Genomic DNA, 13,640 nt, shown 5'->3' with positions numbered 1-13,640 from the left:
AGGAGATATGCAAGAAAAATTTGTAGAAAGAGTGTCCAATAAATTGAAGGAAGAAGACAGAAGGAAAAGAAAGAAGTGTAGGAGATTAGATCCGAAGAAAGGAGAAGAGAATTTATTGAATGCATTTACAACAGAAAGAGGGAATGGCTACACTGAAAGGGATCATGGCTCAGAACAACGAATACCATGCATGGCCATAGATACAGAAATAAAGGCACCATGGTGTTTCAAATACTCAAGAGGTAACGCAGACACTAGAAAAAACAAAATTGATGTGGGACACAGTATTTGCAATACAACATTGAGCCTGGACTACAAAAGGAATGACACAACAGGTTTGTCCATAGCCCTGACACCTCCCAAAGGAATATTTATTATATGTGGGACATCTGCATTTTTTAAATTGCCAGCAGGATGGCAAGGTACCTGCTACCTAGCATTCGTGCTACCAAAAATGGCGCATAGGACAGAATTACAGAAGAGGGAAAAGACAACACTTGGCGGGGTGCGCAGGAAGAGGACACCAACATGGGTGGATGAGGTAATAGAAATAGAGGGGATCATAGTGATGCCATTCGGGATAGCACACTCACAATATGAAATTCACAGATTGGCCGAATTAGTGGAAGGGCTAGCCAGCCACACCGCAGCAGCCTTAGGGAACATCACTGAGGAACTCACGGACACGAGGGCAGCTGTAATCCAGAATAGGCTTGCGCTGGACACCATCCTGGCAAAAGAGGGAGGGGTATGTGCAGTGATCCATCAGGAATGCTGCATGTATATACCGAATAACAGTGGGAATATAAGAAAGGAAATAGAGGACATCATGAAGGTAGAAGAAGGAGCTGGAAAAGTGGCCGATGGGACAGACGTTGGAGGAATGCTGACTGGAATAGCAGCATGGTTCAGGGGTTGGGGTACTTGGTTGGTAGAGGTACTAGTGATAGGGATTGTGGCACTAATTACGCTATGTGTACTCATATGAGTTTATCCATCTTTCCTGGCCCTACTCTTGAAAAAAAACTTTCACCAGAAACACACACATTATCGAAGAAAAAGATATAAGGATGACAACAGGGACGAGCAAGAGGTAGAAATGAGAGCAATACACCACGACCCTTAGATTTGTCATTGAGTATCAGAGGGCGGAATGTGGAATCGCATTTTACAGTTCTTGAGTATGGTAGGCCTAATGGCCCCTGTGATACACAATGACAATCTCTGCACAGGCCTATCATTAAGGAAAGAGGCCTACAAATGTAATTTGTTACTGCTAGGAACGCATTATGTTGCAAGGCTTGCTCTCTGAACAGCCACCATGAAATATCATCGTCATTGCATGCTAGCTGAAGCAATCTCCCTTCTGGAAAGTACCAGTCTGAGTACGTGATGTTCTCCAGTTCTGTCACAAGATGGACCATGTGATATTAGGCATGCAGGCCACCTTGTGTAAATTCCTTGTCTATGCTTTTTATTACTATATATGGTGCGATAGGAAGAACCACCTTCAGCCATAATGGAGAAATAATCATATGTCAATGTCAAGAACCAATAGAACGTTGAATTATGTTTGTGGTTTAATACTATAAAAGATTGTGTATTACTTCCTTTATTCAGGTTGTTCGTGTGCAACTAGTACCGAGCAGCCACCATGTACATGTCTTTCTATTTCTAATAAATTCTTTATGTTTACCTAGAAGAGCTGGCTAACGGTCGTTTGTAACCTAGATGGGTGCTGAAAAATTTGGCTTCTACACATACTTATGTGCGGAGGTCTCTCTCTCCGTCTCTTCTGTCCTTCAGGTGTTGAGATCTCCATCCTGGCTGTGGATACCTCTACATACAGAAGTACACGATTTAGTAGTAAATGTGGACGGTTAGGAAGGGATTTAGGGAGGTACAAACATCCACCCACAAAAGAGTAAGCCCACTACTATTCGTAAACTGCCCTTCTAAAGTTACTACAGCCAAAACAGACCCAAAACAGTATTGAATTCACTCCTGCACCACACATGAACAACCACTGGTATTGCAGCACTCTTCTACGTAAAATAATGAAGGTGTGGGCCTTATATAAAACCGCACAGGGAACTAATGTTCTAATAAATTAAATTTAAACGTTTTGAAGATAAAAACACATTTTATTCGATATAAAAAATTATTTATTGGTAATCTTTTTTTTTATTTAAAAATTAATGTAACATTATTCACTAAAAATTACGACATGAATTTCAGTTACTTGGCACAGTATTTTTAATAATTTTAATACATACTAACAATATTCTTTATTACTTTAAATGGGACCTTTGTAAAGTAAATGTCAGAAAAATAATTTAACTTAATATAATCATAGTAATTACACTTAATTTAAAAGTAAGAGTTTAATACTGTCACTGTTTATATTGCTCTAACTAACTAATATAAATATGCGAAAGAAAATATTTTTCTGTCTTTTAAATGTTTAATAACTTTTATAAATTTCCCTATACTTTACCATGGAGCAATCTGGATCCCACCTTTGAAGGTCTCTGCCAAGTGTGTGTAGCATTGTCAAATACTAGTGATTACTAGTGACTACTTTGTAGTCACATTTGATGTTTTACTCCCTTCACCCCATATTTTAAGAGGTGAGACATACAAATCTACACTTTTGAGTAAATGTACACTTGTAAATGGTAAACAGTCAAAAGTTAGTCAAAGGTTTAAGAGTACATTTACTTGTGGTAAATCAACATCTGTATGTTAAGTTTGTGAATAGGCTGCCAAGTATTTTTTTTCTCAAACAACGATTACATTGTTTTTCCAGACATGGGAACATATCTAAGTTCCCCAAAAAATGACAGAGTTAATTGTTTTTTCGTTGCATGATAACCACTATTGATTCTCCAAAACACAAAAATGACTTCATTGGTACAATAAACTAAAGGGCTTGCAGTCCAATATTGACCTATACTACTTAGTAAGCTTCCAGTATTAGTCAGATGAATTTTAATATCACATAATCATTTTCTTACGCTATTTGTCATCTCATTCCAACATAAATATGAGGTTTTTCTATGACTACAGTGAAGAAAAAAACGGGAAAGACATAAGAATCTCACACGATACATTAAGGACCAAGAATTAAACTAATTACAGTCTGCCCGAATCATCCTGTTAAGCAGACAATATTATGTTCTGGCTTACCGGACTATTTGTATATCTTTTATCTTTTCAATAAAAAATACTAATCATAAAAGCAGAAGAGACATTTACTTTTTATTGTTTCCCGAGAAACTCTCCCATTAAGCAACAGCAGTTCAGCGCCATATAATGAGAGAGGGAAAACTTTCCCTTTAAAGGAAATCGCTTTAACTTTCTTTGGGAACCAAACGGAGAGTATGTAGTCCGTGATCACCAACTCATGAGCATATAAAAAACAAGAAATATGGGCACCCCGTCTGTGGGGAAAATAATTAGTTGCAGCTTAGTTACTTATTAAGTCTGCTACTTATAAAGCAAACAAAGCTGGAGCCGAAACGCATCCTTGCCATAATCCAGTGCAGACTTGGATGTGCTTGGATAAGCAACCACCGAGGTCCACTTCCCCACTGCAACCCAGCTAGAACAATGAAGGGCTTATAAAAATGAAATGAATGCATCCTGGGCGGAATACCATAACCTGACAGTTCAGTCAAAACTATCTCACTACCGAGCAGACTGAAGGCAGCGTGGAAGTCGATAAGCCAACAGCATATTGACGTCCTCGCCAAGGCCCATAATGAAAACAGTGATCAATATGAGAGCGACCTTTCCTGAAACCTCCTCACCTGAGTTCAAATGAACAAGGGCTTTACAAGCCTCCCAGTCATCTCGATAGCGCAGCATTATTTTCAAATGCGCTTTTGCTAAGACATCTATAGGAATTATGTTCAAAGACCTTCTTACCACCAGCACTTATGCACGTGCTATCTTTGTTTCTCTGTGAGGAAAATACTTTTCACTTGTGTGTGCAAAGTGACTTTCTGAATCTGACCATGGGGGAGCAAAATTATAAATTAAGACGAAGGGGACGGCATACGCAAAAAAACACATTTCTAAATATAAGCCCGATCTGCAAACGGCATAAAATAAATTCTCTGTACAAACCCTAAAGTTTAACTAATTAGAAGCTGGCATATAAATCCAAAATTAAGTCCTTCTACTGGTCAGAAAATGTGCATTTCTAAATTGTATTTGTGTCTTGTTTAATCCAGAAGCCGTACAGACCAAACACAATTATCATCACTAGGAGAATTAATGTACTGTATTGGTACGTTATTGGCAAGCGTATAGCATATACCGTTGTTATTGGGGTAACGCATTATATAGTGTACAAAAACATGTACTAATGCTCCTATGGTTGACTCCAGCTTGGTTAGCACTGCATGCTTCACTCGTAACGACCGCACCTTAAATGACTCATTTCGAGGATCCCCTAGGCTTCTTCTCTCGGTAATAATATTGAATAACAGCGGTGAAATGACAGTCGCCTCAGCCCTTGCTGCGGTCTGCGGGTTCTTGGCACACATAAATCTTCATCTCTCAGCAGCAGACCTTTACTATCCGCCCAACCTGCTGCTCCCTCCCTTGAAGGGGAAGCATTGATTTTTTTACACACCACTTCATTTATTACACCATAAATCCAGCCCGGGACCGAGGTCCCTTTCGGGAAACCCATATTGGTTTGTTTTCGCGCAGCTCTGCAGGGAGCAGCTTCGCATGGGAAGCCCACCGGCTGGTCGATGGAGAGACACTGAGAAGTGCTGCCTGAAAATCGGGTGCGGACACCTCTGGGAGTCATGTTCACCTGGAAACCAAATGGAGCTGAATATTCCAAGTTTCCACCTGCATAGGGATTGAAACATCAATGGGGAGCACTGACGCCCTGAGGGCGAGAGCCAAAGGAAGAAGTAAACCTTAGCTGTGAACCCGGAGGCTGCAGTTCGCTACTCGCAGGACCCGCCGGGGCCATGGACGGTGACTTCTCGGCGCACACGGCTTCCCTGCCCGGGCTACCCAGACGGGAGTCGCTGGAACTGCCCGGGGAGCGCAGGGGCAGGCGGGCCCCGTCCCCGCGAAGGTCCAGCGTAGCAGCTTGCTACGCGCCGGGGCTGCCACAGTACACCCTGCGCAGGACGGACTCCCTCAGCGGGCTGCCCACCTACCCCGAGCAGCCAGTCAAGCTGACCCCGCGGCAGAGCGACCCCGAAGCCTGTCTCCAGGTGCCGCCCGCCCTCCCCCGCGGACCTCAGCGCGGGGCAGGGGGCGCCGTGGCCCTGCTCAAGCTCTCCCTCATGGCCTTCAGCTTCGTCTTCTGGGCCGCGGGTCTGGGCTTGCTGAGCGCCGGGCTCTGGGCGCACCTCTCGCTCTCGGGCTACCTGCTTCTCTCCACCAACCACTACCCCAACGCGCCCGCCATCCTCCTGGCGGCCGGGGTGGCGCTGCTGCTCTGGGGAGCCCTGGGCTGCTACGCCGCAGTCACCGAGCGCCGCCGCCTGCTCCGCGCCTTCGGGCTCTTCCAGGCGGCTGCGCTGGCGGCCGGGGCCGGCGCGGGGCTGTCCGCGCTCTTCTACCGCCGGGACATCGCCGAGGGCTTCCGCGGGGGACTGCGCGAGGCGCTGCGCACCTACGACGAGCACGAGGAGCGCGCCGAGGCGCTGGATGCCTTGCAGCGGGCGCTGCGCTGCTGCGGAGTGGACAGCTACGAGGACTGGCAGGGCACGGCCTGGGCCCGGGAGCAGCAGCAAGCCCTGGGGGGCTCCGCGGGGGCTGGCAACGGCTCGGTGCCAGCCAGTTGCTGCCGCAGGCGGCGTAGCTGCCGCCACAGCCCGCTGCCCCCTCCGGACGAGGAAGGTGCGCTGGGCGGTATCTACCGCGAGGGATGCTTCAGGAAGGTGCACGACTTCGTCAGCGACAACATGTTCTACATCGCCACGACCGCCCTGGGACTGGCGCTTGTCCAGGTGGTGGGCATTGTGCTGGCTTGCCTACTGGCATCCAGGATCCGAACTGCGGAAGCTCCTCTGCCAGGGGGCGCCAGTTCTGGGCGCTGCTAAGCAGAGGGCAAACATGCGCTTTTCACCATGCCAAATACTTCCCACGAATTAGGCGTGTGTCTCAGTCAGACAAAACCAAGTTTAATTAAGCAGTAGTCTCTCGCCTTGAAGGACAGACTTGCCTCTGACTACTCATTTTGGCTTTGATTGATTCAAGACATTGAATAGACAGTTTTTCGTATTAGGCACTTGAGCCTTGTGCCTCTTTGAATTATGATATTGTTTTTCGACCTCGACAGTAGACCCAACAACCTCTCTACCCATTTTTGGAACCTTTAGGATTGAGAGACATTGGAAACCTTGTTGTAAAGAGAGCATCCCCAAGTTCGTCTAAAGGAAACTGTCTAACAAAATTATACCACACTTGACCTTCAGTCAAGTATGTCTCTGATGTGACAGCAGGAAATTTAATTGAATAGAAAATAACAGGGCAGCAAAAGTTGGCCCTTTTTGATATTCCAGTTGAACCTCTGCTGCAGTGTTCCAAACTTTATTAGTGAAAGTATTGTCAATTAATATAATAACATAGAACTCCGATGCCCATTCCTGGCGCATGGTAGGTAGCTCACACGAGGTGCCCTACGGACTAAATTTGAAGTCTTCTGCAAAGAAGAAAGATGTACCAGTTAGTGATCACTGTACACACTACATTGATTTTTTTTGTTTTCTTTTCCTGACAGTTTTTGTTGTCCTTTGCCCATGTTTAGTATTGGCATAGCTATTGGAATGAAATGGTTCAGCTTCCTCATTGTTTTATTGGGAATTATGGAATCTCCTAATTATAATTTGCTGCATAATTCGCTGATTGAAAACATGTTTAAACCCAGACTAACTAAAAGTTCTAAAAAAAGGGCTCATGTGGTGGAAAACAGTGATAGACACTTTGGAAACGTGAATAATTAATTTTCCTCTATTTGAACTCGGTGGTAAATATAAATATCATAATATGTATATATATATATACACATATATAATCATTAAAATGCAATATTTATTTTTAAATTAAACATTTCTTGTATTGTTTTTAAACTTCGTTTCTAGACTCCTTAAAAATAATGCAAACCCTATTACTACAGTGTCAGGCTCTAAGCCCAATAAATAGTTAAATGCCTGCCACACCGTTCTACTACCCACTCAAACTCACAAAGTTTTAAGGACTTTCTTTGTGGTGAGCAAAGCAACTTGGCACAAAAATATGGCATGATACTTCATACCAGGGATTCTACATGCACAATTACATTAGTATGGATGGTCAGCCCTAAGTTTCCACCATTTTATTAACAACCTCATCTGAAATAGCACAATAAACTACAAATGTTGGACTTTGGGAATTTAAGAAATAATCGCACCAGAACTAACCTTGTCTTTGTACAGCCAGAGTAGTGACCTTTTACTTTAAATACATTCTCTTTTGGCAGAAAAAGTAATGACAATTGTTTTCTGTCATTTTTTATCAACTACTACATCTTCCTTTCTGTGAAGAACTGTGGGCTTGAAATTCCAACCACATGTAGATAACAGGTTACTTATGTTTGGCCTCCCACGTAAGGCAGATATTAGTTCATATGTACAAACATCTCGGACATCCACAACAAGAGGCATGTTCTCCTGCCTTGATAATGATACAAGAAACGTAAAAATGTCCTTCGCACTTCTTCTTCAAGAAACATAAACCAAACATGAGGCAGAGTGCTTCAACGCCTACTGTCAAAGGCAAGACAATAAGCCATTCTAACCACCTTTCTATTAAGCACCCTCACATCCGGACTTTCCTGTAAGATTAATAAATAATCCTACACATTTTTAAAAAGGGACTTTATGAAGAGTAGATTATTTTATTTTCCAATCTTAAGGTAGGTTTCTGGTGCCCTGTATTGATTGTATGGGTTTTCTCCACATTGATAGTTAAAACTGTTTGTGTTACAATAACTGGCCAATGTATCTGTCTCTGAAGGCTAGCTGACATGCTATCAGATATCACTAAGTCATTTTCATATGATAATATATTTATTTACCTCATAGTAAACCTAGTGGGATATCATTTTGAACTCTTCAGATAAGTGAGAAGATTGCCTCAAGAACAGGGAGAATAAAAGAGGGATGGAGGAGGCAAGGATACAACCTTCTCTGAGCCCCTTTTGATATTCTGTTGTCTTTGTTCTCTCTCCAGTGCTTCCCTCACAAACCCGAGCCTGTGTTCTCAAATGCAAGGCTACACTTAGTGAGATCTTACTTTAATGAATTCGAGTGCTAACTAACCTGGCACATAATATGTGTCAGTTCACTTAATCAAATGTGGATTTCAAATCAAATAAGCAAACTGCAAGAGTGGATATGTACTTAGATTTGTACATGATATAACAGTGTTTAAAGATGGCATGCAATGTAATTTGCTCAAGGTAAAACAGTTGTTATTAAGGTGCCAAATTATTGTCTGCAGCCTGTTCTTTCAACACCTTCAGTATAACTCCATAAAAGATCTCTGAAGACCACTCCAGCAGGTAAATAGGCTGATGTGATGTTTGATCTTGAGAGTTAAACCTTTCAAAAACATTGAGCGTATTGAAGAGTTAATCCAGTTTACAGGGATTGTATCTGATGTAGCTCTATGAGTAAAACACCAGCAGAGAAATCAGCCCATATGTTTGGATTTAGCTTATATACTATGGGCTTGATTGGCAAAGGTAACATACACTTTTGTGTATTTACACTTTTGAGTAAGTTTACTGCGTTTTGGCTGTCCACAGAATCTGAACATAAATTTGCTCCAGAAGTGTATAACTTACTTATATCCATTAATTGGAAGGTCTTGGGGCTGTTCACAAAGCTAACTTACACTTTTGAGTAATGTACATCTGCAATTTACTCTTACACTTTTGAGTTAGTTTACTGCTTTCAGCTATTCACAATCTCTATGTGTAAATTACCCAACAGTGTTAGTTACTTTTGCGAACAGCCCACAGTTTGTAAATTTACACTTGGATTTTTTGAAAAAGGCAAAAAGAAGCAAATCTACTCAAAACTATAAATTACTCTTAAGAGTGAATTACTTTTTTGAATCAGGCCCTGTATTTGGAATGCTACCTGGCATCACAGCCCAGCTAGATCTAAGTTGTCTGAGCATGATGTCAATTTAACTGGCTGTACATGGCTGCTCTATCTAACTCTTGTTAGTAATCTACTTCAGCGCCTAAAATCTACTTCGCACTTGGGTCTGCATTGTGTGCCCCACATAACAATCCTAATCACTAGCAGTAATTGGTGGCATCCTGGTGACAAATCATTTATAAACCCTCCCACTACTAATTTCCAGAAACCCTCTACATCCATAGTCATGAAAGTACTTCTGTGAATAGGCAAGCCTGCTTAATAGCAAAAGTTAGGAAGTTACTTTACACCTGTTGATGGGTGTATTCCAGTACTAAAGAGCTTAACTATTGCACAGATAGTATTAATGTTCTCAATTGAAGGACAGAGAAGGCTACTGCCTGCAACATTAAAAAAACCTTTTATATTTTTAGTTGTAATTTAGATGGTGGATATGATGATTTCTTATTTGTTATGAGCATGTTTCATTTCCTTAGTTCTGCATGTTTATGGTGCTCCACGACACTGTTCTAAAGGCATCAGCTACTTCAAGAAGTCTCTCAGTTCAGAAAATCTCGCACAATTATTATGGTCTGATTTTTTGAATATTTAAATGCCTCTTAGTGCAAACAGTTAATACATACACAGCATTCTTTTAATGAGGTGTGTTTTAATGGAAGGTGGCAATTCCAAAAGTCCATAGATGTGGACACTGAATAAATTCAACTGAAGGCATATTTTTAAAATCTGTTTCGGGAAAACAAGATAAAAGAGAACTACCTTTCATTATAAGACCTGTGTATGTCTGTTTCTGTATTTTCTTCTTTGCACTCCACATTTTATGTATCTCACAAACTTTTCTACTGTGGGGGATTGAAAGAAAAGTGTTAATAAAATGACATTCCCGGACTTCCATGCAGGTCAAAATCATTCTTTGTTTCTGAATATCATGCTAAATAGGATAATTTGAATGTGTATCTTTGTCATTCCTAAGAAACCTTTGTGTATGTTGGCTACCACTGAGATCCCTTCTGTATCAATGTGTGTTAAAACGTTAAAATAGCGAGATAATAATGACACAAAATGTGGTACAAAATACTGCATAATTTTCCTTTCCTTGCAGCAAAAGCTGTTCAACCCTGCTTCATAATTTGTTTACGCTTGCTGCATAATTCCATTGGCCCTGTGTTCATAGCATGTTGGCAACATTGCACTGCCAGAAAAATGATCGAATGGATCATTTCTTGATTGCTCTAGACTTGATTATTAGACTGATGGGAAGCGTGCAGAGTGGTTTCTAATCTACGGTTGCATTTGGTTTTATTAGTTTTCATATAACAGACATTGAGGGTTAAAGTGGGGGCACAGTTTCAAAGTCACAATCAATCTTTTTATAGTTGCCTAATTTTCCATATTGTCATTTCCCATCCATGTGCCTCCCACAGCATCAAGGCAGAGGCAGTAGATATGCTCATTTTGACTAAGAAACAGGGGTGTCTTCACAGTGTTTTCTAGAGAATGCACCAGCTAAATAAGGTGTGATGTGTTTTCTAGTGGATTAAGGTCTTAGGAAGGTACAACAGTTGGTAGCATGTGGGAACGCATTACCTGTTTAGCTGCCTGGGATTAGTGCAAGGACACATCCAATAGACTCCTTTGTTTGGGATTGAAATGTGGCCAGTCTCTGCATTTGATCAGCTCATTTCCTTGCTCAAAATAGTAAGATGTTCAAGCTGTTTTCTAATGTTTGAGTACATGCGCTTTGTTATGTCACAACGTCGGCTGCACATAGTTTTTTGCACAAGTGTTTACAACATATTTATCCACCTACCAAAATATCTAACATCAATGAAAGTGTGCAGTTTCAAACTTGCTCCTCTATAAATAGGCACCAGCTTTAAAATCATAAATGGACGTGGCCATAGGGCGTTGAGCATCATTAACATGGAGATAGATTTAAAGCAGCAGTGCCCAGCGCAGCTCCAGGATGGCTGGGCACACGCTACATTAAAGAATAACCATGGACTATATACTTATGTTAATTTAAATTGAGTTTATGTAAATGTAACATACATGGTTATCCTGAAAATGCAGAATGGATCCAGTCTTCCAGAATCTAAGTTTGACATTTCGGAATAATAGGCAAGTTGGCATTGATACAGTGAATATTTTTGATGTATTTGTGCAGCTGATAGTTTTGTGGTTGATATTATAGCTAGTGTATTTATGATCTTTTACACCTGTAACTTGATCACATGTATTTGAATATGTCTGTGCATGATATACGTGGGGCGGCTGTTTAAAGAATTAGAACTTGTCACATAGGAGCACAGTTACAAGAGGACTGCTATGTGTACACTTATATGACATCTTAAAACGTTTTTCATATGGTGCCTAATATTGCATGTTTTTTTTGTCTTATGTGTTGTTAATAGTAGGTGTTACACTTAACTGGTTTATTGGTACTAAGTTCACCTGCCACCCAAAGTACAGAAAAAGTATGTATGATTGTCAGGAACATCCAGGGATGTATTATCTGTATTATCAGGTGTGTGTGCCCTCTTTTTGTTCACCCAGGACACTTTGGTTTGAGAGAAAGTACCCTAGATGGCCCCTTCTGTAATTAAGACTCTGCTAGTGATACATTTGTGTTGATGTGATCTCGACCGGGCATGCCTTCAATGGTTGGGGGGGGGGGGGGGCGGAGTGGCTCCATGCAACTGAAATATTTTTCCATTGCACTTAATTTGTGTTATAGATGTGATTCAAAGGCAAAGAGGCTGCCAGGGGGAGCAATGATTGTGCAACCCACAGAGTGGCAGATACTCAAGGCAACCCTTGGACGAGGGGGGAGGATTGTATGAACCCATTAGGCAGTGCCCCCACAGTCAGGTGTGGTCACTTACTGTACCTGCCTGCAGAAGGATCTTTGCCCTCTTTGAAATGCAGGTTAGGTTGCCACCAATGCATTGGAAGGATGGCCAGCTGCTTAAACAGTCATTCTCCCCTTTACTTATGCACGGTTCCCAGTGCAGGCATGGAATACTGCCTGCCCTGGGAATAGAGCATTCATTGTGATAAAGTGCATTCAATTAAAGGCTCTCCAAGGCACAGACTAGGGCAGTGTACCCTATCTGTAACATGGGTCGTAACGGCACACAGCCCGTATTTTTGCAGGGATTTTAAGTACATGAAATATCCGAAATTATTTTCCATTTGTGCGTAACAGTGTAACATGTTTTTGTGAAAGCCATTGGTTGAAGTTATCGAGCATCTGTGCACTTGCTGCAGTACTTTAAAAGCAGTAGAAAACATTGTGTTCCTGCATGGTCAGTTTGCAATAAGTTTGAGTTTTAATGTAATTATTTCAGTGCAATATTCCCTCTTACGAGGGTAATTGTTTGTGGATTGGTCCACACTGATTATTTGAGTCATTTCTAAGGAATAAAACTTTGATACTTTTATTGCATTTGTTGTATTACTTTGTCATATTGGGTGAGTGTGGTTAAAGACTATTTTTGTTATATGATGAAGAGAAGCATTGGTACTCAATTAGCTGACCTACCAAGGATGTATTTGACTTAATAGTTTTGCACACTCTGTCACCTTGTCCACTTTGAACTGCCTTTGCTCCCCTTCCTATGGCCCCTTGGACACTGGACCTGTGCTACAGACTGGACCGGTACCCTGGACCTACCTCTACCATCACCCCATTGCACTATGCCGTCTATAAATTTCACTACAATAAACACCCTTGAACATAACTTGAGCGATAGTGCTTTATGTGATGATAATGTGCAATTATGGTAACAGTTACATCTTGTGCAAATGACCTGAACTCTGTGGGAGCATACCATTAATGAGCTGTAGCTAGTCATCACATGAGTACACAGTTATTGTAACACTAGCATCTGCAAGATGAGAAGGCATAGGTGACAGTCAGTTGAGATGCAAAGGAAGTGAATGCCATCCTGCTCCAGCCACACAGAAAACATAAATAATCAGAGGAATGGTCAGTTCTACTGTCTCACCTGTGTGTCATTGGAAGTACTGACATATAACTGATGTTCTGTTGTCCACATCCTCATCCTCTGCCTCCTCATCCTCACTGTTCTCAGGGTCCACTGCTGCCACAGGTGCATTTCCAATCCCCTCCTCCTCCAGATAAGGCACGTCGTCTGAGGGTCAGGTTGCGCAACATGCTACAACTATCTGGCATACCTTCTCGGATGAGTAGCACAGGGATCCACCTGTCAGATGGAGGCATCTGAATCTGGCCTTGAGGAGGCCGAAGGTACGTTCTATGATCCGCCTGGTTCGCCCATGTGCATCATTATACAGATTCTCAGCCCCTGTCCTGGCATTCCTCAGAGGGGTCAGGAGCCACGATAGGTTTGGGTAGCCAGAGTCACCTGCAAGTATTGAGGGACAAACATTAGCCTTACACAATGGTATGGGGGATAACTCAAGAAG

General features: G+C 42.0%; 1 protein-coding gene across 1 annotated transcript; it reads left to right on the top strand.

Moving 5' to 3' along the window:
- Nucleotides 1-4,777: 4,777 nt before the first annotated feature.
- Nucleotides 4,778-9,411, top strand: LOC138288595 (tetraspanin-7-like). Its single transcript, XM_069230098.1, has one exon. It carries the CDS (start codon nt 4,995-4,997, stop codon nt 6,078-6,080), a length of 1,086 nt encoding a protein of 361 aa, XP_069086199.1. The 5' UTR covers nt 4,778-4,994; the 3' UTR covers nt 6,081-9,411.
- The last annotated feature ends 4,229 nt before the right edge of the window (nt 9,412-13,640 follow it).

Source organism: Pleurodeles waltl, chromosome 4_1 (genome assembly GCF_031143425.1).
Source record: "Pleurodeles waltl isolate 20211129_DDA chromosome 4_1, aPleWal1.hap1.20221129, whole genome shotgun sequence".
Classification (NCBI taxonomy): domain Eukaryota; kingdom Metazoa; phylum Chordata; class Amphibia; order Caudata; family Salamandridae; genus Pleurodeles; species Pleurodeles waltl.
The sequence above is the reverse complement of the archived record's forward strand: the minus strand, read 5'-3'. Positions and strand labels throughout refer to the sequence as shown.